This window comes from Mya arenaria, chromosome 15 (assembly GCF_026914265.1).
Source record: "Mya arenaria isolate MELC-2E11 chromosome 15, ASM2691426v1".
In the NCBI taxonomy this organism is placed as follows: Eukaryota; Metazoa; Mollusca; class Bivalvia; order Myida; family Myidae; genus Mya; species Mya arenaria.
The window spans coordinates 12,045,797-12,072,673 of NC_069136.1; the positions used below are offsets into that span (position 1 = coordinate 12,045,797).

General features: G+C 42.1%; 1 protein-coding gene across 1 annotated transcript; it reads right to left on the reverse strand.

The window, feature by feature from the left end:
- On the reverse strand, positions 1-25,347 carry LOC128219839 (glutathione hydrolase 1 proenzyme-like). Its single transcript, XM_052927944.1, has 13 exons — positions 25,260-25,347; positions 20,974-21,285; positions 20,687-20,812; positions 18,339-18,436; positions 13,819-14,011; positions 12,042-12,202; positions 10,736-10,885; positions 5,823-5,977; positions 4,093-4,280; positions 3,618-3,711; positions 2,450-2,599; positions 2,069-2,182; positions 1-915 (listed from the first exon to the last, which is right to left on the reverse strand). Exons 1-13 carry the CDS (start codon positions 25,271-25,273, stop codon positions 727-729), a joined length of 1,944 nt encoding a protein of 647 aa, XP_052783904.1. The 5' UTR covers positions 25,274-25,347; the 3' UTR covers positions 1-726.
- Between the last annotated feature and the right edge of the window lie 1,530 nt (positions 25,348-26,877).

The window sequence follows — 26,877 nt, forward strand, 5'->3', positions numbered from 1 at the left end:
TAGTAAAATAAATTTATTTTCGGGATATATTATATGGATATAAAATTAGAATAGAAGTCAAACAAATCAGGCGTTGTTATAATATGCAATAAAATAAGCACAAAGCATACAATGCATATCATAATATGTGATCGAAAGATGCAAAAATACAACTATGATATGCATTCGTGAATGGAGCTGGATACACAAAAACAACTATTATTCCAATTTCTCAAAACGATACATAGCAAAAGTGGAGTGTTGAGAATGACAAAGATGGCTGTATGGTGATAATTAAAGAAGTCCGACTTTGACACAAATTATCTATTAATGAAAGAACGTTTCGGCCATTTGGCCTTTATCAGGTTAATGAAAGATGGATATAAGAATACAGGATTGTAAAAACTTAACACACTATGCCGATTGTCCAGTATTTTGTTAAAGTTAACAACGTGGTTACTTACATCATTGTTAATTCTAAAAGTTGATGATGTCCTCATATCATTAAATAAAACAAGCATAGATAAAAAAGATGTCCCAATATTTGATACAAGTACTGCAGTTTAAAACTTACAGACCCGCAAAAAGGTGAAAGTTATTAACGATGCATGACGCTAACAACATTTGTTAACTTAAAACAATGTTCTGCACAATGGGCCTATTGTGTATTCATATGTTTTTTAATACGTCCTACCAAGAATTTATTTATAACTTTACATAGCATAATTAATCCGGAGTACAACATCATTAATATCCATCGGCCTCGCCATATTTAACGGGGTCGGAGTAGGCTAGGATCACATCGTGAATCCGCGAGGTCAGGTCTTGAATCGGAGTTCCGAGCGCGACACTTTTCTGCAGCGCCTGAACCGCCGATCCCAGATTATCCTGCGTGTCGAAAACGTGTCCACGGGCTAAAAGGTCGTCCTTGATGGCCTGAATAGGTACGATAAAACAGGATAAGACAAGATACGCATTTATGGAGCCAATTGTTGACAATTTGAGTTTATTTATACTTGAACTTGCTTGTAGTCATATTAGTTTTTTGGAGTAGAGTACACATAAGGACTGTAACCCGGATTAGAGCTACCCTGGTTCTTTTACGTGCACCGTTGTATAGCACTGTCAAACGGGGCCCAAATTTAACGTCCCTCCCGGAAGACGACTAGTACATGTACTTTAGTGGTACGGCGCGACCCCTTGGTTGCCAGTCAAGTGTGTAACCACTAGACTACGGATCCGTTACCGGGATGTGGGTGGTGGTGTTAGTAGTTTATACTCCGGGTCCGGGCGTGAGCACATTGAAGGGCCCCAAAGTGACAGTTCAACCACCGCACACCTATCCTGGGCAGACTATCTGGCGGTTTACCAGTACTAAGTGCCTTCACCTCTGCAAGGAACTGACAACTTCTGTTCATGCCAGGGGCAGTGGTACAGTGCGAATGGTCGTAAAAAGGATGTCATAACCAATCACAACAGAAGTGACCTGGTCCGCACGGGAATCCAACCCGGTTTGTCCGAGTCACATTCCAATGCTCTACCGATTGAGCTAACCGGGCGTACCGTCATCGGGGTACGTTGTCCACATATATGTATATTGGCCAGTATGCATATTCAAATGATTTTATTGGTTAATGGTTAGTTTTGGAATAGTATTAACCAATCAATTATGTTTATTGGAATAGCATTGACCAATCAGTTATGTTTATTGGGATAGCATTGACCAATCAATTATGTTTTCGGATAACTTTGACCAAACCAAAAAAAAAAGGTTTCATGCAATTGGCTGCTGTTCTAGGTTTTGCCGCGTTTCACACACCCACAAGTTAAATACTCGTCACTGAAAACGTAATTCTGTTTTTAAAACAATAATAATGATAATACCTTATTAGTTGCTTTTGGTCATTTTAAGGGGTTATAGGTCAATTACAGCGTTAACATCGGTCCAGTTGCATTTGCGACAACCGGCATATTTTGAACATTTCGATTGACATGTAGAATAACAGACCTGATGGTATCAGCCACAATACTAATAAATACTGTAGGAGTTTTGTGCTTAGGTCAACGCGTTTTATTTGAATGCAGTTACCTGCGGCATATCGGCTTCTATCCTGAGCTCTGGTGGCAGAAGTTGATGATGGATGCGTGGGTACTCGATCGACTCCTTCAAACCGAATTGCAGCCACATTGTCTCGATGATATTCTGTAATGATGACAATTGATAGCCGTCGGTATAGTTCTTTCAGCGTTCTGCTATTTTACAGGAGACGATATACACATGTTTTTATATTTGACAACAATGTATTCTTTAAAAATAAGATATCTCAATTTGAGTAAAAATCGAAAACCGTTATTTGTATTACAAGTACTTTACATAAAAATAAGTTCTAAAATTGCTCATTTCGAAGTTATTTCCCTTTATACATTCAAATGGTTTTCGAAAGGAAAGAACTAACATCTCTAATCTTACCAATGCTGTGGATGTGATTATTCGTGTTCCCCCTGAGGCACCTGTGACGAGTTTCACCTCGTTATCGAAGCTGCCCAATACGATCGTGGGAGACATGGAAGACAAGGGGCGCTTAAAGGGCTTTATGAAATTGGCGGGTGAGGCGGGAACCTGAAATACGGATGAACAGGTTATAACTATTTGTTTGTCATAAGTTCAGTACAGCTATTCGTAGGTAGCACGGGCGATAGGGGCGCCTGAAGGGTTTGTCGATATTTGCGGGTAAAGCTGAGCCGTATGGTATAGTTCAATCGTACGGGAATGCTTGATCGAATAAATGAAATTTATAGGGTGATACGGCTATTGTCAAGAACAATCGTAGGGGCCATGGGCGACAGATGTTGCTTGTAGGACCTTATGACAGTGCCGGCTGACCGGGATTCTGAAATACAGGTGAATATCGAAACAGTCGATTGTTATGAATTCATTGCCGCTATTGTCCTGTACAATCGTAAGGGTTGCATGTAAATTAGGGGGCGCTTGAAGGTTTTGCTGAAATCTTCAGGTGAGTTAGGAACCTGGTTAAAGTTTAATCTGGTTTAAACCAGAAAGTGATCTAGCTTTTGGTATTCGATTCGCGTAATTTAGCAATCTGTTCAAGTCGAGTTGTCAGGGGTTTTTGCCACGGTAATTGTTGCATGTCCACGATATAGATCGAACCGGACAGAGAAACATGTATAGCCCAAATATTGGGGCTTTCTATCTTGAAAATCCCAAAGTGCCGTGTTAAGGTTACATGGCGATTTCTCAGTGTTACTTGCATTCTTGGCACATGACAGTAAAATTTTGAATTATATCGAAGACATCACTGTGGTTTTGAATGTTATTTTGAAGGACCTATTTCTTGGGTGGATGGATTCAAAGATGACCCAAGAGATGCGGCCAATGACTGTATCACATGGAAGTTATAGATGGTGACTGTAAAAATGATGATAACAAAAAACAAACTATATTGATATGATTTTCTTGTGTTAGATTAAAGTGTTTGTGGGAAAATAGTGTCCAAGCTGAAATATTTTCTGCAAATCCATAAAAAAGTGGTGAACTGGAGAGCTTTTACAAATAGCAAAGAAGGGAATATAGTTGTGAGCCGAGACCCTCAGCGCGGGCAGGGAAACATCGAGCATACCTGGAAGTAGTTTGTGGTGTTTGGAGTTGCGAAGTCGTCCATTTCGTTATTAAATACGATCCCGGTCTTACTTCCGACCACTTTGGAACCGAAACTGGAAAAGTAATGTAATAGCAGCTTATTTTTATGAAAGTGCTTGGCTAATCTGGCTTAGCATTAATATATGTTGGTGTATATACTTCGATAAAAGAAATCCCCTGTCCAAGCGTTCACAGATAAGAGAGCATTAAGTCAACGGTGATTTTTTTATGACTATTTGCCTTTTGCATCAAATAATCCTCAAGTGTAAACTACTTCTATCATAGGAGTCATAAATACCCCTTGGCAATAAATTTGCAAGTTATGCTCTGTACAGAAGACGCCCATCCTTCTACGGGTGGGCGGGCGGACTGACGGACGAACGGATTTCGCAATGTGAATCCTAAATAAAGGATATAATAATATGGCTAGACAAGCTGTGGGTGTATCAACTTACTGCAGGTTGATGGTGGTTGTTATGGATACAGCGTCCCCGTTATTCCCGAGGACCGAGATATGTGAGGTCCCGGCGTCCGGGATTGTGAAATCAAACACCGGCTCATAGTACGTCGTTTCGTGTGTGCTGGCGGTTATTTTTTCGCGTTTTTGGGTCCCGTAGGAAGCAGATGTCATATTATTCAGAAGCTGAAAAATGGGCCAAAACATTTAGGAACATCCAAATAACAATAAAAAGAACCCACAAACATTTAGAAGTGAGCATGTATATAATAAAATGATCTGATTGAATGTTCAACATGTGAACATATCGCAGATAAATAATGTAGGTATATGTGTAACAAACAAGTTTCATAATTATTACATTTTATTTTTAAGTGAGTTTGATGTAATGCAAGGGAGAAAACAAGCAAATCAGCTTTGATGTTATGTACAGAGTTGTCTTTCTTAGTAATTTTAAAATATAATTGCTGTGTGGTCATCTGTGACTATAATCCCTAAATTGACATTTTTGGTGGGAACACTGGATCATTCCGTTCTTTGTTTTCAAGGCGAACACATCATATTTTACTTTGTCTGTAATTGTTGGAATTGGTGGGAAAAGATATTGAAGGTTAGTCTAGTTATACTTCTAGAACCTAGTATTTCTAGAATATTGCTTACTAAGAAGTGTAATTGTTTTAATTACATTTGAGCAGTTGTATCTAAGTATTTAGTAAGTTGGAAATATGATAGTTATAATATTTCTAAAAGGTCAAGATAGTGATTCAACCTTGCATGTTAATATTATAACTAATATTAATAAATCCACTTATTTTAGAATTGCGGCACCAGTTGAATGTATGTGTCAGGGAGAATATAAAGGTAATTTGGCCTACAGCTGGTGAGTTAGATTATATGTAATGTGATGTGAAATATGTTTGTACCTGTGTTGTATGATGTTTGTATTGTTTTAATATGATTATATTACGTAATAGTATGGCCGCTAGAAAATAGTATTAATTATGAGGAATATTGATTCTCAAAGTATGATAGAAAATATACTGAATTAATTGTTAACTCTTGTGTGATATGCTTAAGTTGATGTTTATATGCTTTCAGAGCTGTGGATTTATAATACATGTAATAAAAACCCCTAAAGACTTCAGACGTGTTAATCAACTACACTGAAACCTTACTGCTTAGTTAGACCGTTAATATAGTCGTGGCCATAAGAAAACTATCCTATTACACATGTATATACTAATTGACAAGAACGACGTAACACATACAAATGTTAACTATCCTGTAATCAAATAAAGCTTTCAAATTGATGATATTTTTAACAGTTAAATACCATGATTTAAAGACGACATTTAAAAAAAGCTAATATCAAAGTTTTTAAAGGAAAACCCATGCCTTTGCAAAAAGGTGGCGGACTATAAATAGTTTTGAGTTGTTATAATAGTGAATTTATTCATAGTGTAGCTTACGGGATCAATTAAATAACATGGCCTGCCCTAGTGTTATTCATAGTGTAGCTTACGGGATCAATTAAATAACATGGCCTGCCCTAGTGTTTGTGTATTTTTTCAATATAAGAATCCGTTAATATTCTTGCATCTTAATATACTCTTGCTGATATCTTGCAGTCTCAATTAAACCTAGACACCTTCAATATATTTAAGGCCCAGCAATTGTACTACAAACTTTCCTCTCATAAATTCAAACCAGTTATAAACAGGCACTTACTGCCTCAATATCGTCATTGAACTGCTGGTCCTCTTGGTCGACGTCCCCAAGCTGCGTCCGCACAGAGAACCCGTGCTTGAACGCCTCAGTCACTCGGTGCAGGGTATGTGCCGCCCGTGCAGTGTCCTGGAAGTCTGTTTGATCCATGTTGTAACCTGTAACAAAGAAAGAAGACTATATGAATAATAAGAAAGTAAACAATTTAGTTTGACAACAAAGAAGTTTATTTTGTATTATAAATATAACGTTAGCTATGTTATCTTGGGTGTATTCACGGACCTATGTCGGCGGTATATTCACTGACCTATGTCGGCGGTATATTTACGGGCCTATGTCGGCGGTATATTCACGGATCTATGTCGGCGGTATATTTACGGGCCTATATCGGCGGTATATTCACGGATCTATGTCGGTGGTATATTCACGGAGCTATGTACGCGGTATATTCACGGACCTATATCGGTGATACATTCACGGAGCTATGTCGGCGGTATATTCACGGACCTATGTCGGTGGTATATTCACGGACCTATGTTGGTGGTATATTCACGGACCTATGTCGGCGGTATATTCACAGACCTATGTCGGCGGTATATTCACGGACCTATGTCGGCGGTATATTCACAGACCTATGTCGGCGGTATATTCACGGACCTATGTCGGTGGTATATTCACGGACCTATGTCGGTGGTATATTCACGGACCTATGTACGCGGTATATTCACGGACCTATGTCGGCGGTATATTCACGGACCTATGTCGGTGGTATATTCACGGACCTATGTCGGTGGTATATTCACGGACCTATGTCGGCGGTATATTCACGGACCTATGTCGGCGGTATATTCACAGACCTATGTCGGTGGTATATTCACGGACCTATGTCGGCGGTATATTCACGGACCTATGTCGGTGGTATATTCACAGACCTATGTCGGCGGTATATTCACGGACCTATGTCGGCGGTATATTCACAGACCTATGTCGGCGGTATATTCACGGACCTATGTCGGTGGTATATTCACGGACCTATGTCGGCGGTATATTCACGGACCTATGTCGGCGGTATATTCACGGACCTATGTCGGCGGTATATTCACGGACCTATGTCGGCGGTATATTCACGGACCTATGTTGGTGGTATATTCACGGACCTATGTCGGCGGTATATTCACGGACCTATGTCGGCGGTATATTCACAGACCTATGTCGGCGGTATATTCACGGACCTATGTCGGCGGTATATTCACGGACCTATGTCGGTGGTATATTCACGGACCTATGTCGGCGGTATATTCACGGACCTATGTCGGCGGTATATTCACGGACCTATGTCGGCGGTATATTCACGGACCTATGTCGGTGGTATATTCACGGACCTATGTCGGTGGTATATTCACGGACCTATGTCGGTGGTATATTCACGGAGCTATGTCGGCGGTATATTCACAGACCTATGTCGGCGGTATATTCACGGACCTATGTCGGCGGTATATTCACGGATCTATGTCGGTGGTATATTCACGGAGCTATGTCGGCGGTATATTCACAGACCTATGTCGGCGGTATATTCACGGACCTATGTCGGCGGTATATTCACGGATCTATGTCGGTGGTATATTCACGGACCTATGTCGGTGGTATATTCACGGACCTATGTCGGTGGTATATTCACGGATCTATGTCGGTGGTATATTCACGGACCTATGTCGGTGGTATATTCACGGACCTATGTCGGTGGTATATTCACGGACCTATGTCGGTGGTATATTCACGGACCTATGTCGGCGGTATATTCACGGACCTATGTCGGCGGTATATTCACGGACCTATGTCGGTGGTATATTCACGGAGCTATGTCGGCGGTATATTCACAGACCTATGTCGGCGGTATATTCACGGACCTATGTCGGCGGTATATTCACGGACCTATGTCGGCGGTATATTCACGGATCTATGTCGGTGGTATATTCACGGAGCTATGTCGGCGGTATATTCACAGACCTATGTCGGCGGTATATTCACGGACCTATGTCGGCGGTATATTCACGGATCTATGTCGGTGGTATATTCACGGACCTATGTCGGTGGTATATTCACGGACCTATGTCGGTGGTATATTCACAGACCTATGTCGGCGGTATATTCACGGACCTATGTCGGCGGTATATTCACGGATCTATGTCGGTGGTATATTCACAGACCTATGTCGGCGGTATATTCACGGACCTATGTCGGCGGTATATTCACGGATCTATGTCGGTGGTATATTCACGGACCTATGTCGGTGGTATATTCACGGACCTATGTCGGTGGTATATTCACGGACCTATGTCGGTGGTATATTCACGGACCTATGTCGGCGGTATATTCACGGACCTATGTCGGCGGTATATTCACGGACCTATGTCGGTGGTATATTCACGGAGCTATGTCGGCGGTATATTCACAGACCTATGTCGGCGGTATATTCACGGACCTATGTCGGCGGTATATTCACGGACCTATGTCGGCGGTATATTCACGGACCTATGTCGGCGGTATATTCACGGACCTATGTCGGCGGTATATTCACGGACCTATGTCGGCGGTATATTCACGGACCTATGTCGGCGGTATATTCACGGACCTATGTTGGTGGTATATTCACGGACCTATGTCGGCGGTATATTCACGGACCTATGTCGGCGGTATATTCACGGACCTATGTTGGTGGTATATTCACGGACCTATGTCGGTGGTATATTCACGGACCTATGTCGGTGGTATATTCACGGACCTATGTCGGCGGTATATTCACGGACCTATGTCGGCGGTATATTCACGGACCTATGTCGGTGGTATATTCACGGAGCTATGTCGGCGGTATATTCACAGACCTATGTCGGCGGTATATTCACGGACCTATGTCGGCGGTATATTCACGGACCTATGTCGGCGGTATATTCACGGACCTATGTCGGCGGTATATTCACGGACCTATGTCGGCGGTATATTCACGGACCTATGTCGGCGGTATATTCACGGACCTATGTCGGCGGTATATTCACGGACCTATGTTGGTGGTATATTCACGGACCTATGTCGGCGGTATATTCACGGACCTATGTCGGCGGTATATTCACGGACCTATGTTGGTGGTATATTCACGGACCTATGTCGGCGGTATATTCACGGACCTATGTCGGCGGTATATTCACGGACCTATGTTGGTGGTATATTCACGGACCTATGTCGGCGGTATATTCACGGACCTATGTCGGCGGTATATTCACGGACCTATGTCGGCGGTATATTCACGGACCTATGTCGGCGGTATATTCACGGACCTATGTCGGCGGTATATTCACGGACCTATGTCGGCGGTATATTCACGGACCTATGTCGGCGGTTTATTCACGGACCTATGTCGGCGGTATATTCACGGACCTATGTTGGTGGTATATTCACGGACCTATGTCGGCGGTATATTCACAGACCTATGTCGGCGATATATTCACGGACCTATGTCGGTGGTATATTGACGGACCTATGTCGGTGGTATATTCACGGACCTATGTCGGCGGTATATTCACAGACCTATGTCGGCGATATATTCACGGACCTATGTCGGTGGTATATTGACGGACCTATATCGGTGATACATTCACGGACCTATGTCGGCGGTATATTCACAGACCTATGTCGGCGATATATTCACGGACCTATGTCGGTGGTATATTGACGGACCTATGTCGGCGGTATATTCACGGACCTATGTCGGTGGTATATTGACGGATCTATGTCGGCGGTATATTCACGGACCTATATCGGCGGTATATTCACGGACCTATATCGGTGATACATTCACGGACCTATGTCGGCGGTATATTCACGGACCTATATCGGTGATATATTCACGGACCTATGTCGGCGGTATATTGACGGACCTATGTCGGTGGTATATTCACGGACCTATGTCGGCGGTATATTCACGGACCTATGTCGGCGGTATATTCACGGACCTATGTTGGTGGTATATTCACGGACCTATGTCGGCGGTATATTCACGGACCTATGTCGGCGGTATATTCACAGACCTATGTCGGCGATATATTCACGGACCTATGTCGGTGGTATATTGACGGACCTATGTCGGCGGTATATTCACGGACCTATGTCGGTGGTATATTGACGGATCTATGTCGGCGGTATATTCACGGACCTATATCGGCGGTATATTCACGGACCTATATCGGTGATACATTCACGGACCTATGTCGGCGGTATATTCACGGACCTATATCGGTGATATATTCACGGACCTATGTCGGTGGTATATTGACGGACCTATGTCGGTGGTATATTCACAGACCTATGTCGGCGGTATATTCACGGACCTATGTTGGTGGTATATTCACGGACCTATGTCGGCGGTATATTCACGGACCTATGTCGGTGGTATATTGACGGATCTATGTTGGTGGTAAAATCAGGATGGAGATAGTGCTGCTTGGGAGCAGAGAAGGAAGACATTCGGAACTCCTCGGCCATTTCCATCGAAAATAATATCACTGAAAGTAGTTCGTATTTACTTTAATAATAATATTAATTTATTGTAGTGTTTAAAATGTATGTTGTATATCTAAGTTTAAACTGATTGCCAATGTAGTGAATAATTGCATAAAAATAAGATTCTGAAGAGCGAAGTCATTAAGTTGAACTGCTATGTTGAACTTAATAGGCTATCTACTTGCAGCGCAGTTAAAATGTAAATATATCTGACATTGTAAACCGTTCATATACACCAAAGGTTTATTCGGAAGGAAAATGGCCGTAGAGCTCCGAGTGGAAGGAAGACTGCCGTGTAGCCGCTAGGAACTTTTTACTATTCAATATATCGTACATGAATGATACCATCGTTTATCACTTACCATTGAGTATGTTTAGGATGAGAAGTATGACAGCGCCGCTCGATGGCGGGGGAGGGGAGAGGGCCGTGAAGTTGCCGCTCAGAGGCATCTCCAATGGGGGTTTTATCGCCGAGCTGTAGTTTTTGAGGTCGTCAAGGGTGATTATACCGCCTGGAATATAAGGAAAATGTATACAAAGGGTCAAATCATTGCAAACTGTTCTTTTGGGGGCTGAAGGTCTTTGCAAGTATTAGTTTAGACAGTAGTAATCTAGTCAGCTGACATAGTACATACAATACACAAACAAAATATCAGCATTAATAAGGTTGAGGATCGGGAAACAAGCTGTACGATTATGCATTTTGTCCAGTGGAATTCTGTCAGATTTCCTATTGAGCACATATATATATTATGTATGATATTAATATAAAACAAATCATCATTTTTATATCCGTAACAATATAGCCAAGACTAAATTTATACTTTAGTTTAAATTGTGATGGCTATTAAAAATAAACTAATAAACACCACAACTTACACCATCAACAGAACTACCTCTGTAACTGCTGCTGCCACTCTCGTGAGAGATTACTAGATGTAGGTGTGAATAAAAAGCCTTCGTTTTCTTCAAAGTGATGACCCTTCATGTATTTGTTAATAATGATGAAGCCACATAATTACATTTTCTTGTAATTTGACCGTCATAGATTAACGACGCGTGGTCGTTGTTTTTAATAGTTTCATTTAGTGTACAGAAATCATAATTTTATGAATTCCATACTTCGGACCAAAACGCAGTACTTAAATGTCAATAACACTTTCTATACCTATCACTGGTGCACTAGAGTGCAGCTTTACTGCACTCTAACAGATATACCATTTTTACAACTTTTTAACTTAAAAGAAAAATCTGCCATCTTATTTTTGGTCAACAGTCTTATATAACTGGTTTCCATTGAATTTCGCAAAAAAGCTCGTTCAAAGACAAAAAATAAAACAGTTGTCAAAAACTTCAATCTGTGAGAGTGCAGCTTTAAATCACTTAACAGACAATGGATTTCATATTGAATGTCATTTGAAAGACGCGATATTTTGTTTTGTTTATTCATTTTGAGATTGCGCACTGATACATGTTATCATGTTACTCAAGCAGAGTTGAATACCTACCGTTTTTGCGATATGTATTGCGTTTGCACTGATGTTGTGTATGCATGTAATACATACAACTTTAATAGATGGCAGGCCACTGTGTGTGCGTGCGTGCGTGCGTGCGTGCGTGCGTGCGTGTGCGCGTGCGCGCGTGCGCGCGTGTGTGTGTGTAACCTACCCTGCTCTGTGATATCGTCCACTATATCCTGCGCTAGCGATCCATTGTAGAATGTAAACGGATCAGCAGCGATCTTTTCCAGGGTAGCGGCCAGTTTGGGCATCTTTATGGTGTCTCCTTCCTTCAGCAGCGTGACTCCATCATCGTGGGTCAACATGGCCCTAGAAAATACGGACTCTAACCTAATAATGGCTTCTATTCAGTAGGTTATGTGCTCTCGACTATGACATTATAAGTGAAACATGAGTTAGCAATTCATGGCCTTCTTACTCAAACTCGGATCTAGCTATAAACAAAACGTGTATTTAGAATGTAAATGCAATGCGAAAGTAGACAATCTGTTGACTATATTTCACCTATTAGTAGTGGCTCGAAGGGCAAGGTATAGCCGTCGCATTAAAACAGCATTATCTTTCATTTCAGGTGATGCTTATTAACGCAGTAAACAATGCTGTTCCTTGTATGAGTTTGCCGGGCTGTCCCTTGTATGAGTTTGCCGGGCTGTTCCTTGTATGAGTTTGCCGGGCTGTCCCTTGTATCAGTTTGCCGGGCTGTCCCTTGTATCAGTTTGCCGGGCTGTCCCTTGTATGAGTTTGCCGGGCTGTCCCTTGTATGAGTTTGCCGGACTGTCCCTTGTATGAGTTTGCCGGACTGTCCCTTGTATGAGTTTGCCGGGCTGTTCCTTGTATCAGTTTGCCGGGCTGTCCCTTGTATGAGTTTGCCGAACTGTCCCTTGTATCAGTTTGCCGGGCTGTCCCTTGTATGAGTTTGCCGGGCTGTCCCTTGTATCAGTTTGCCGGGCTGTCCCTTGTATCAGTTTGCCGGGCTGTCCCTTGTATGAGTTTGCCGGGCTGTCCCTTGTATGAGTTTGCCGTGCTGTCCCTTGTATGAGTTTGCCGGGCTGTCCCTTGTATCAGTTTGCCGGGCTGTCCCTTGTATCAGTTTGCCGGGCTGTCCCTTGTATCAGTTTGCCGGGCTGTCCCTTGTATCAGTTTGCCGGGCTGTCCCTTGTATGAGTTTGCCGGACTGTACCTTGTATGAGTTTGCCGGGCCGTCCCTTGTATGAGTTTGCCGGGCCGTCCCTTGTATGAGTTTGCCGGGCCGTCCCTTGTATGAGTTTGCCGGACTGTACCTTGTATGAGTTTGCCGGGCCGTCCCTTGTATGAGTTTGCCGGGCTGTCCCTTGTATCAGTTTGCCGGGCTGTCCCTTGTATGAGTTTGCCGGGCTGTCCCTTGTATGAGTTTGCCGGGCTGTCCCTTGTATGAGATTGCCGGGCCGATCCTTGTATGAGTTTGCCGGACTGTCCCTTGTATGAGTTTGCCGGGCCGATCCTTGTATGAGTTTGCCGGGCCGATCCTTGTATGAGTTTGCCGGGCTGTCCCTTGTATGAGATTGCCGGGCCGATCCTTGTATGAGTTTGCCGGACTGTCCCTTGTATCAGTTTGCCGGGCCGATCCTTGTATGAGTTTGCCGGGCCGATCCTTGTATGAGTTTGCCGTGCTGTCCCTTGTATCGGTTTGCCGTGCTGTCCCTTGTATGAGTTTGCCGGGCTGTCCTTTGTATCTGTTTGCCGGGCTGTCCCTTGTATCAGTTTGCCGGGCTGTCCCCTGTATCAGTTTGCCAGTAGCCACCAATCTTTATTCCAGTTTGAACGCTTTTCATCATAATAGTTGTTAACCTCAATGCCACACGCCACTACACCAGGCGCTCTATGGCTCAACATGTTCACATGTTCATTCTTCTACAACCAAATCATGAAAAAGACATAATTCTTACTTAAGATTCACATGCGTATCAATGTAAGCCTTGTTATTCTCTATGTCATACGCCAGGAGCGACCCCACGGGGAAACCCTGTGTGCACAACTGGATAACGGGCTGGAACAGAGTGCTCCATGGAAGCTTGCCACCCAGCTTCCACGCCTCGTATAAACCACTAACCTCGCCAGGGGTCGCGATAGCCATCCCGCCTGAAACAAAATTACAATCAATTAATAAATGAGACCTGTTTAAGTGCCGTAGGAAGTCAAATCTGCTTTTAGATATCATTGACTTTTCTCAAAGGTTCTTCTTTAATGTTGGTGATGCAAATTAAAAACATTGAATGTTTAGGTCAGTGTACACAATTTAAAACTTTTTTCTCAAAGGTTCTTCTTTAATGTTGGTGATGCAAATTAAAAACACTAAATGTTTAGGTTAGTGTACACAATTGAATAAAAACCTTACACTTGTTTTAGGTACCAAACGTACGAATAAGGTTGATTGTAAGCTGGCACAGAAAATGCTGGAACTAACACCAACCTTCCTTGGAGCTAACATCAACCTTACTTGGAGCTGACATCAACCTTCCTTGGAGCTGACAACAACCTTCAGGAGCTGACACCTACCTTCCCTGAAGTTGAAACCAACCTTCCCTGGAGCTGATACCAACCTTCCCTGAAGCTAATAACATCCTTCCGTGGAGCTTACACCAACCTACCCTGGAGCTCATACCAACCTTCCCTGGAGCTGACACCTACCTTCCCTGGAGCTGATACCAACATTCCCTGGAGCTGACAGCAACTTTCCCTGGAGCTGACACCTACCTTCCCTGGAGCTGATACCGACATTCCTCGGAGCTGACACCTACCTTCCCCGAAGCTGACACCTACCTTCTCTGCAGCTGACACCTACCTTCCCTGGAGCTGATACCTACCTTGTCTGGAGCTGACAGCAACCTTCCCTGGAGCTGACACATACATTCCCTGGAGCTGACAACTACCTTTCTCGGAGATGACACCTACCTTCCCTGGAGCTGATACAGACCTTCCCTGGAGCTAATACCAACCTTTATCGGAGCTGACACCTACCTTCCATGGACCTATACCAACCTTCCCTGGAGCTGACACATACCTTCTCTGGAGCTGACACCTACCTTCCCTGGAGCTGATACCTACCTTCTCTGAAGCTGATACCTACCTTCCCTGGAGCTGACACCTACCTTCCCTGGAGCTGACACATACTTTCCCTGGAGCTGACAACTACCTTCCTCGGAGCTGACACCAACCTTCCCTGGAGCTGACTCATACCTTCTCTGAAGCTGACACCTACCTTCCATGGAGCTGATACCTACCTTCCCTGGAGCTGATAATAACCTTCCATGGAGCTGATACCTACCTTCCCTGGAGCTGACACCTACCTTCCCTGGAGGTAAAACCTAACCTCTCTTGAGCTGAAACTTACCTGCCATTGAGCTGACACCTACCTTCCCTGGAGCTGACGCCTACCGTCCCTGGAGCTGATACCAACCTTCCCTGGAGCTTACATCTACCTTCCTCGGAGCTTACACCTACCTTCCTTAGAGCTGACATCTACCTGCCTCGGAGCAGAAATCTTCCTTCCTCGGAGCTGACACAAACCTTCCCTGGAGCTGACACCAACTTTCCCTGGAGCTTACACGTACGCTCCTCGCAGCTTACACCTACCTTCCCTGGATCTGACACCAACCTTCCCTGGAGCTGACACCTACCTTCCCTGAAGCTGATACCTACCTTCCTTGGAGCTGATGCCTACCTTCCCTGGAGCTGATACCAACCTTCCGTGGAGCTGACATCTACCTTCCCTGGAGCTAATACCAACCTTCTCTGGAGCTGACAACTACCTTCCCTGGAGCTGACACCTACTTTCCCTGGAGCTTACACCTACCTTCATCGGAGCTGACACCAACCTTCCCTGGAGCTGACACTAACCTTCCCTGGAGCTGACACCTACCTTCCCTGGAGATTACACCTACCATCCTCGGAGCTGACACCTACATTCCTCGGAGCTTACATCTACCTTCCTTGAAGCTGACACCAACCTTCCATGGAGCTTACATCTACCTTCCTCGGAGCTTACACCTACCTTCTCTGGAGCTGACATCTACCTGCCTCGGAGCTGACATCTTCCTTCCGCGGAGCTGACACCAACTTTCCCTGGAGCTTACACGTACGTTCCTCGGAGCTTACACATATCTTCCCTGGATCTGACACCAACCTTTCTTGGAGCTGACATCTACCTTCCCTGGAGCTGACACCTACCTTCCCTGGAGCTGACATCTACCTTCCCTGAAGCTGATACCTACCTTCCCTGGAGCTGACATCAACCTTCACTGGAGCTGAAACCAACCTTCCCTGGAGCTGACACCAACCTTCCCTGGAGCTGACACCAACCTTCCCTGGAGATGACACCAACCTTCTCTGGAGCTGACACCTACCTGCCCTGGAGCTGACACCTACCTTCCCTGGAGCTGACACTTACCTTCCTCGGAGCTTACACCTACCTTCAATGGAGCTTACACCTACATTCCTCGGAGCTGACACCTACCTTCCCTGGTGCTCACACCTGTCTTCCTCGGAGCTTACATCTACCTTCTCTGGAGCTTACACCGACCTTCCTCGGAGCTGACACCTTACTTCCTTGGAGCTTACATTTACCTTCTCTGCAGCTTACACCAACCTTCCTCGGAGCTGACACCTACCTTTCCTGGAGCTTACACCTACCCTCCCTGAAGCTGACACCTACCTTCCCTGAAGCTTACACCAACCATCCCTGAAGCTTACACCAACCTTCCCTGGAGCTAATACCAACCTTCCCTGGAGCTAACACCAACATTTCCTGGAGCTTACACCAAACTTCCCTGGAGCTGACACCAACCTTCCCTGGAGCTGACACCTACCTTCCCTGGAGCTTACGCCTACCTTCTCCAAAGCAGACACATACCTTCCGTGAGGTTGACACCTACTCTACCTTGAGCTGATACCTACCATCCCTGGAGCTGACAATTATCTACCCTGGATCTAACGCAAACACTCCCTTGAGCTTACGCCTACTTTTCTTTGAGCTAACACCTTCTCTTCCTTGTGCTAACACCAACTATTCTTAAAATAACACATACCTTTCAATGGGCTAACACCTACTCTCCCTTTAGGTAGCATCTACTCTTCCTTGAGCTAACAACTACTTTTCCTTGAGTTTATATCTACTTTCCCTTGAGCTAACACCTACTCTCCCTTGAGCTTACATCTACCCTCCCTTGAGCTGACACCTACTCTCCCTGGATCTAACACCAACTCTTCTTTAAGCTAACAACTGCTCTCCAGTGAGCTAACATCCACCCTCCATAAAGCTCACACCTGATATCCCTGGAACTAACACCTGCTCTTCTTTGAGCTAACACCTGCTCTCCCTTGAGCTAACACCTGCTCTCCCTTGAGCTAACACCTACTCTCCCTTGAGCGAACACCTACTCTACCTTGAGCGGACACCTGCTCTCCCTGAAGCGAACACCTACTCTCCCTTGAACTGACACCTACTCTACCTTGAGCTAACACCTACTCTCCTTGAAGCTTACACCTACTCTTCCTGAAGCTAACACATGCTCTTCCTGAAGCTAACACGTGATCTCCCTTGCGCTAACACCTGCTCTCCCTGAAGCTAACACCAACTCTCCCTTGAGCGAACACCTACTCTACCTTGAGCGGACACCTGCTCTCCCTAAAGCTAACACTTACTCTCCCTTGAGCTGGCACCTACTCTACTTTGAGCTAACACCTACTCTCCCTTAAGCTAACACTTACTCTTCTTGAAGCTAACACCTTCCCTCCCTGAAGCTAAAACTTGCTCTCCCTTGAGCTAAGACTTGCTCTCCCTGAAGCTAACACCTACTCTACCTTGAGCTAACACCTACTCTCCCTGAAGCTAACACCTACTCTTTCTGAATCTAACACCTGCTCTCCCTTGAGCTAACACCTGCTCTCCCTGAAGGTAACACCTGCTCTCCCTTGAGCTAACACCTGCTCTCCCTGAAGCTAACACCTACTCTCCCTTGAACTAACACCTACTCTACCTTGAGCTAACACCTACTCTCCCTGAAGCTAACACCTACTATCCCTTGAGCTAACACCTACTTTCCCTTGAGATAACACCTGATCACATTTGAGCTAACACCGGCTCTCCCTGAAGCTAACACATGCTCTCCCTGAAGCTAACACCTACTCTCCCTTGAGCGAACACCTACTCTACCTTTAGCTAACACCTACTCTCCCTTGAGCTAACACCTGCTCTCCCTGAAGCTAATACCTGCTCTCCCTTGAGCTTACACCTGCTCTCCCTGAAGCTAAGACCTACTCTCCCTTGAGCTAACACCTACTCTTCTTGGAGCTAACATCTACTCTCCCTTCAGCTGATCCCTACTCTCCTTTTAGCGGACACCTGCTCTCCCTTGAGCTAATATCTGCTCTCCCTAGAGCTAACACCTTCCCTTGAGCTAACACCTACCTTCCCTTGAGCTGGCACCTGTGTCCTTGTACATGTTTTCGGTGGCAGCCCCTGGCGCCATCTCACGTGCCATGACGGAAAATCGAGCCAAGTCGTTTCTGAAATATGCATTCTCTTCCGCTTAATTACGGTAAACAGATACAGTATGTTCATCTCATTTTACAATTTTGCCGGGTTTTTCTATTGCCTTACGCTTTGATTGATTCTATTTACCACATCCCATAAATATTGCTCGTTGAAAATAATAGGTTCATTAGTATAAATGTACATTGAAAAACGTTGTGCATGTTCATCTAATTTTCGTTATTAGAAATAACGAATTGTTAATATCAAATAAATTTGTTGGTTCCAATTTTCAAGAAATGTTTGGAAGCTCTGTCTGTATTGATTTGCCATGACCAGTGATGCATAGAGAGGAAACAAAACACTATCCGTACGGGTACGTGTGTACGTCTTGTTGTGTATTACGTCATCGATGTATGAGTACACAAGTTAAGATGGTCAATCGGAGCACCTCGGTCATGTTCCGTCGAAAACAACCTCGGATGTTTATTAGCAATGTCAGAATCCTTTATATTTAACTACTGTAAACTTCAAGTCGATCATGTGGTAAATTTCAACAAAGCAGTTTTGCGAAAGAACTTTACTTTTATTTTTTTAATGATTTATGCATTAATACACTTCACTTTGATTCAATTTGAACTTTTGAATTCATATTATACGTTAAAATACAACAATTAATGTTTAGTAATTATTTTAATTTTACGCAAGCATACAGCCGCGGCTCGTCGTAAAGCGGAGATGACCGAGGCATTCCGATTGTATATTAAGCGATAGGATGAAGAAGATATTTATGGGATCTCAGTGAGCCTACAAAACTGCAACTGTGTAACGTGTAGATATTATGTCAGAAATCCGAGGAGGATACAATTAATATCATTACTTAATTCTGATAATAAACCTATGTTAATATGATAAGCTATTTTCTGTACCAACGCTTTTAAAATAAGAGACTAGAATATATAAATCACCCCTAAAGACCTCCTAACGTACACTACTGTTTAACTGGCTTTAGGTTTTTGACGATATTGTAAAACTTAATTGTAAATAATGTATTGCAAAATTATTCACTTTGTTCTATCATGCATGCAATATTTAATATGCATATTTGTTATTTTGTATGAAATAATGAGCTATATATGCTTAAAGATGGACACTTTCTCCCAAATAAGATTTACCACAATTACTAACTTTGTTTAAATATTCCAAAAAGGATGAATAAATGTCGAAAACAATGGCTCTTATGAAGGATACCGAGTTTACTTTCAAAGAAATGAGCATAAAACATGGTATTACTTCCTTATGAGACTACAGCAGACCACAGTTAATATTTTAGCACTCACCAATCATTTAATATTTTTGCGCTTTCTGCAATTAAATACACGGTATAATATTGTTATCAGCAATTACTATTTTTCATAAATGCATTATTTAGTAAGTAGTTCAAGGTTTATCAGTCAAAATTGATGTTTGTTATGTACATGTGTATGTATTGATTTGAATAAGAGTGTCACTTTAAGTTTAATAAACATTCTGTTCTGTAACCCGTAAGCATTTGAGAACATGAGAACAAGCAGTGTTTTGCAGCCTATATAGTTTGAAAACAATATTTCGAAAAGTTCACCTTCTTGTTAAAATTTAAAGTTCGTTCTTTACAATAAAATGAGAACATGCTTTAAGTATCAAAGTTCATTGAAACTGTGTAGCATTTAACATGTAGAGCAATTTTGATAGTAGGATTAAATGGTCGTGCCATGGTTAAGGTGACACGACAGAGGAATTTGATATTTCAAAAATTGCCAGTCACTGTTTTACATGCATTATATCTATAGGGTTCGGAGATTATTTACTGCTTTAATTTACAATGCTTCACCGAGAGTTTTCCATGAATATGATATTGTCTTGTGTTTGAGACCTGCACATACTTTTACAAGACGTGTTCATGTTCGTGCATTTTATCTTTGTTGCAGCCTTGACAACTGTAACCGTAAAGCTGTTATAATCATTACGCAACGGTGGTGGTAGTGTTGCTGTGGGTGGTGGTGTTGGTGGTGGTGGTGGTGGTGGTGCTGCTGCTGCTGCTGCTGCTGCTGATGATGATGATGATGATGGTGATGATGATGATTATTATTATTATTATTATTATTATTATTATTATTATTATTATTATTATTATTATGACGGCGACAACGACGATAACGTAGACGAAGTCGACGACGACGATGACGACGACGATGATGATGATGATGATGATGATGATGATGATGTGTTATGGAAGTATAGCTTACCGTCTGTAAAAGGTCATGAAGAACCCACCACCAATTCCGCAGCTCTGAGGATTGGAGACGCCTGAGCAGAGTGTAGCCGTGATTGCCGCGTCCATCGCCGACCCACCGTGACGAGCCATCATCTCCCTGAAAAATGATATAGAATGCCTTTAAAAATGAAATTAAATACGGATATTAGATGATTAAATTCTAACATTGCATTTGTGAAGTTGAACACATGTTTAAAATAAGAGCTTGGACTTAATGCAAAGATTTCAAAGTATCAGAATTTGATACGAAAGACTCACGTTCCCATGATGGAACATATTTTGGTGTCCGCTGCCACGGACGCGTATTTAAATCGGCCTTCCTTGTTCGTTCCCGGCTGCACATACAAAGGGGAGCCGCGCTGAATTCTGGACGAGTCTGTTTGGGGTAAGGGATCACAAGCCACGGGCTCACACGGGGCCGGCGGCTGGGGCTCACATTTTTCAATCACGATTTTTTCTTCTTGTTTTATACCAAGACCGAGGCCTAAGGCTATTGCTACGATTCCGGCTATAGCGAAAAGTCCAAGAATGGTCAGTACACGTGACCTTGAGGTTTTAGATTTGGTTGACCTGAAAATGATATGTTTCATATAATTTCGCATTCTAATGTAAAGACACATTCATTTAAGTTTAATTAAGCCCAGGTCTAATCCCAACGATTCCGGCTTTTGTCAATGGTTCTAAAATGGTCCAGGCAAATGACCTGGCTATTTTTGATTTCAAATATCTGGAACAGAAATGTTTAAATCATTTAGACCACATTTACTTGATTGTCATGACAATGCCATTTGTGTTCTATGTTTAACCATATTTGTCTTACGCTAGTGTGTTTTTTGTTAAGACATACTGCTCTTGCTTTTGTGTGTTCTATGTTAAGACATGTTGGTCTCGCTCCTGTGTGTTCTATGCTAATACATATTGGTAGTGTGCTAGTGTGTTCAATGGAAAGACATGTTGGTCTCGCTCTAGTGTGTTCAATGTAAAGACATGTTGGTCTCGCTCTAGTGTGTTCTATGTTAATACATATTGGTAGTGTGCTAGTGTGTTCAATGTAAAGACATGTTGGTCTCGCTCTAGTGTGTTCTATGTTAATACATATTGGTAGTGTGCTAATGTGTTCAATATAAAGACATGTTGGTTGCTCTAGTGTGTTCTATGTTAAGACATGTTGGTCTCGCTCTAGTGTGTTCTATATTAATACATATTAGTAGTGTGCTAGTGTGTTCAATGTAAAGACATGTTGGTCTTGCTCTAGTGTGTTCTATGTTAAGACATATTGGTAGTGTGCGCTTGTGTTCTATGTTTAGACATATTGGTCATTAGTCTTGCGCTAGTATGATCTATGTTTAGACAGATTTGTTTACCGCTAGTGTGGTCTCAGACAGTTTCAAATACCCTGAAGAGTGTTATAGTAATTCGGTATATTGCCAATATCAGTTCGTTTTGCTATATGCATATAGGTCGAGTCCTAGAACTATTGCTACGTCAATGGTTATATATACTATGTGCACGATCAGTTCCTCTTGCTATATGCCTATAGGTGTAGTCCTAGAACTTTCGCTCTTTCATTGGTTTAAATATACTTAAACGAACAATAACTCCTTAAACTTTCCGGTCAATATCGTTTGTTATCGATCTAGATTGGGTTTTTGAATAAGTCGCCGTTATCACACAAAACAAGTGTAAGAAAACGTATCAATTATACCAGTTTGGCCTTATTTAATGTGTACGGCGGCGATATTCCTAATTCAGCTCAACTCAACAAATGGGGTTCTACCTTCATATGTCAATGACACTTAATTGTCGTGCATAATAGTCCGTATAATGTTACAGTCGGCGCTTTTAAGAACGAAGAAAAAAATTTAAAGGGCATTTTATGAAAACCCCATGTATAAAATTCAAAAATGAAAATTCAATGGAATGCTTTATCTTTTTCATAACATGCAAAGTTAAATTACATTTACGAAACTTGTTTTTATATTTATTTTTTAATACAACATTGTGTTTTTAACATGTCAGTTTACTTGGTTACACGGCAAAGATTGACGTGAATGTTTTAAATGATAGCCTTACGCCTGATCCTAAGTGGCCGATTTCTCAAAATTACTTAAAGCTGTGCTCTTACTGATATACCGTTTTTACAACTTTTTTTATTTTTTGTCTTTGAAAGAGCATTTCTTGCGTTAATATCTGCAAACTAATGATGAAAGATTGCTGACCAAAGATCAGATCGCAGATTTTCATATTTCCGTTCAAAAATTAATGTTTTACGGCTTAAACCGTTACTAACGATGTAAGAAAATGCATTAAACACCATTTTTAAACTTAGATAAACAGCAATGTGCGATCTAATTTTGGCAGCAGTCTTATGTAACTAGTTTCCATGCATTTTAGCAATAAAAAAAATGGTCCATTCCAAGACAAAAATTAAAAAAGTTGTCAAAACGTTCAGTCTGTGAGAGTGCAGCTTTAAGACTACTCTCACTACTGAGAGCAAACCTAAGAGATTAACAATATCATCTGCATTGTCCAATGATAAATTATAAAGGACAACATAGATGTTGCCTTGTGCTCCTTGACTAAAGAACGGGCGTTGTCGTCTACATGTAAAACAATTACTTTCTTTGGTGATTCATGCATACCATTACAACTTAGTTCAGAACAGAACGAATATTGCATTTTAAAGTACCATGTGGTCTAAGCTGATACGCAAATACACGCTTGTTTCTTTCAGCCTTGTTACAGAAATATGACTCTAACGTCACGAAATAATCAGACACTTTAATTTAATTCTTCTTTGCTACGAACGGCCAATACATTGGCATTACAAACAATACGTACGATTAATACGGAGCTTAAAATTGAAATTTATGAAAAATATCCCCATCCCAAAGGTGCAAAAATAAGTTCAACCCATTACTAAAGAAAAACCTACACACAGTCAATTGATTATTCAAAGTGCATGTAATACAGAGTTAAACCGTTCCCTATGGAAGCGTATATCAAATAAGTTCAACCCATTACTAAAGAAAAACCTACACACAGTCAATTGATTATTCAAAGTGCATGTAATACAGAGTTAAACCGTTCCCTATGGAAGCGTATATCAAATAAGTTCAACCCATTACTAAAGAAAAACCCACACACAGTCAATTGATTATTCAAAGTGCATGTAATACAGAGTTAAACCGTTCTCTATGGAAGCGTATATCAAATAAGTTCAACCCATTACTAAAGAAAAACCTACACACAGTCAATTGATTATTCAAAGTGCATGTAATACAGAGTTAAACCGTTCCCTATGGAAGCGTATATCAAATAAGTTCAACCCATTACTAAAGAAAAACCCACACACAGTCAATTGATTATTCAAAGTGCATGTAATACAGAGTTAAACCGTTCCCTTTGGAAGCGTATATCAAATAAGTTCAACCCATTACTAAAGAAAAACCTACACACAGTCAATTGATTATTCAAAGTGCATGTAATACAGAGTTAAACCGTTCCCTTTGGAAGCGTATATCAAATAAGTTCAACCCATTACTAAAGAAAAACCTACACACAGTCAATTGATTATTCAAAGTGCATGTAATACAGAGTTAAACCGTTCCCTATGGAAGCGTATATCAAATAAGTTCAACCCATTACTAAAGAAAAACCCACACACAGTCAATTGATTATTCAAAGTGCATGTAATACAGAGTTAAACCGTTCCCTATGGAAGCGTATATCAAATAAGTTCAACCCATTACTAAAGAAAAACCCACACACAGTCAATTGATTATTCAAAGTGCATGTAATACAGAGTTAAACCGTTCCCTTTGGAAGCGTATATCAAATAAGTTCAACCCATTACTAAAGAAAAACCTACACACAGTCAATTGATTATTCAAAGTGCATGTAATACAGAGTTAAACCGTTCCCTATGGAAGCGTATATCAAATAAGTTCAACCCATTACTAAAGAAAAACCCACACACAGTCAATTGATTATTCAAAGTGCATGTAATACAGAGTTAAACCGTTCCCTATGGAAGCGTATATCAAATAAGTTCAACCCATTACTAAAGAAAAACCCACACACAGTCAATTGATTATTCAAAGTGCATGTAATACAGAGTTAAACCGTTCCCTTTGGAAGCGTATATCAAATAAGTTCAACCCATTACTAAAGAAAAACCTACACACAGTCAATTGATTATTCAAAGTGCATGTAATACAGAGTTAAACCGTTCCCTATGGAAGCGTATATCTTCTACTCCGATGATGTGATCATATACATCTGTGGCGACTTGAAACGCGACACATCCAACACATTATGTCGACTTGTTCACCTATTAACTAGAAAAGTCGACAAGTATCGCCATATTGTGCTATCACTCGCAAGTCAACATTAAACAAGTCGACACGTCTACGTCCTCACAATATATGTATGAACGATATATATTATTCCCAATTTATTTTTGCTTGCTTCTAAATATATAAAAACATGTATATATCTATTGAAATAAACTTCAGCATAATCAAAATGCAATTAAAACTTACTGATCGCTTAACATCTCGATAACTTGTCACGAAATTTTGTTTATCACAATTTCACATGAATAATAGAGCTACACTACGGAAAAGCACCTACTTTTATCGGGTAACATCCAATCGACGCTTTATTGAAACTCACTGAAGCAAGTACTTTAAATGAATGTCTACAATGTAATGCACTAGTCAATTGTAACCACGGCTCCCCAATTTCCGGGGAATAGCAGGGACTTTGGCTTTCGGTCCAGCCAACCCCGGGTAAAATCCCCGCCCTGCGGGGACGAACAGATGGTAAAATCCCGGCCAAATGCCCCCGAATCCCAGGGACCCTAGGTTAGGCCCATTTCCCGCTATATTTTTTTTGCGAAGACAAAACCACCACATTCACCCAGCACTGCGGGGGCACCTTGGAAGGTAAAAAGACGGCCCATTTCCCCGGCTATCCCCGGTAAACCCTCGGACCTGGGGGAGCCGTGATTACAATTGACTAGTGCATAATGTATATTCTATGTTTTTCATTCTACTTTTTAAACGGATTATGCACTAAACTCGGTTAAAAATAAGATGGCTTTATGTCTACTCATGATATAAGCAGGCGTCTATTTGAATGCCCAGACGTTTGTATGCCTCCACGTTTTAAATACGTGCGTATGTATGAGTGCCCGATCGGATTAAAGTCATAATATATCATATATATGCCCAGTGCCAAGATGGCTGTATATCGCCTTATGTTATAAACGTGTGCTTATATGAGTGCCAAGACGGCTGTTTGCCGCCATATGTTATAAACGTGTGCTTATATGAGAGCCAAGCCGGCTCTTTGCCGCCATATGTTATAAACGTGTGCTTATATGAGTAGCAAGCCGGCTCTTTGCCGCCATATGTTATAAACGTGTGCTTATATGAGTGCCAAGACGGCTGTTAGCCGCCATATGTTATAAACGTGTGCTCATATGAGTAGCAAGACGGCTGTATGCCGCCATATGTTATAAACGTGTGCTTATATGAGTGCCAAGACGGCTGTATGCCGCCATATGTTATAAACCAGAGCTTATATGAGTGCCAAGACGGCTGTATGCCGCCATATGTTACAAACGTGTGCTTATATGAGTAGCAAGACGGCTGTATGCCGCCATATGTTATAAACGTGTGCTTATATGAGTGCCAAGACGGTTATATGCCGCCATATGTTATAAACCAGTGCTTCTATGAGTGTCAAGACGGCTGTATGCCGCCATATGTTATAAACGTGTGCTTATATGAGTAGCAAGACGGCTGTATGCCGCCATATGTTATAACCGTGTGCTTATATGAGTAGCAAGACGGCTGTATGCCGCCATATGTTATAAACGTGTGCTTATATGAGTGTCAAGACGGCTGTATGCCGCCATATGTTATAAACGTGTGCTTATATGAGTGTCAAGACGGCTGTATGCCGCCATATGTTATAAACGTGTGCTTATATGAGTGCCAAGACGGCTGTATGCCGCCATATGTTATAAACCAGAGCTTATATGAGTGCCAAGACGGCTGTATGCCGCCATATGTTACAAACGTGTGCTTATATGAGTAGCAAGACGGCTGTATGCCGCCATATGTTATAAACGTGTGCTTATATGAGTGCCAA

Coding starts and splice junctions, on each gene's coding strand:
- LOC128219839 (XM_052927944.1), bottom strand. Junction 5,978..10,735: donor CATCCTAAACATACTCAATG/GTAAGTGATAAA, acceptor TCTTTGTTACAG/GTTACAACATGGATCAAACA. Junction 916..2,068: donor TAGAAGCCGATATGCCGCAG/GTAACTGCATTC, acceptor GTACCTATTCAG/GCCATCAAGGACGACCTTTT.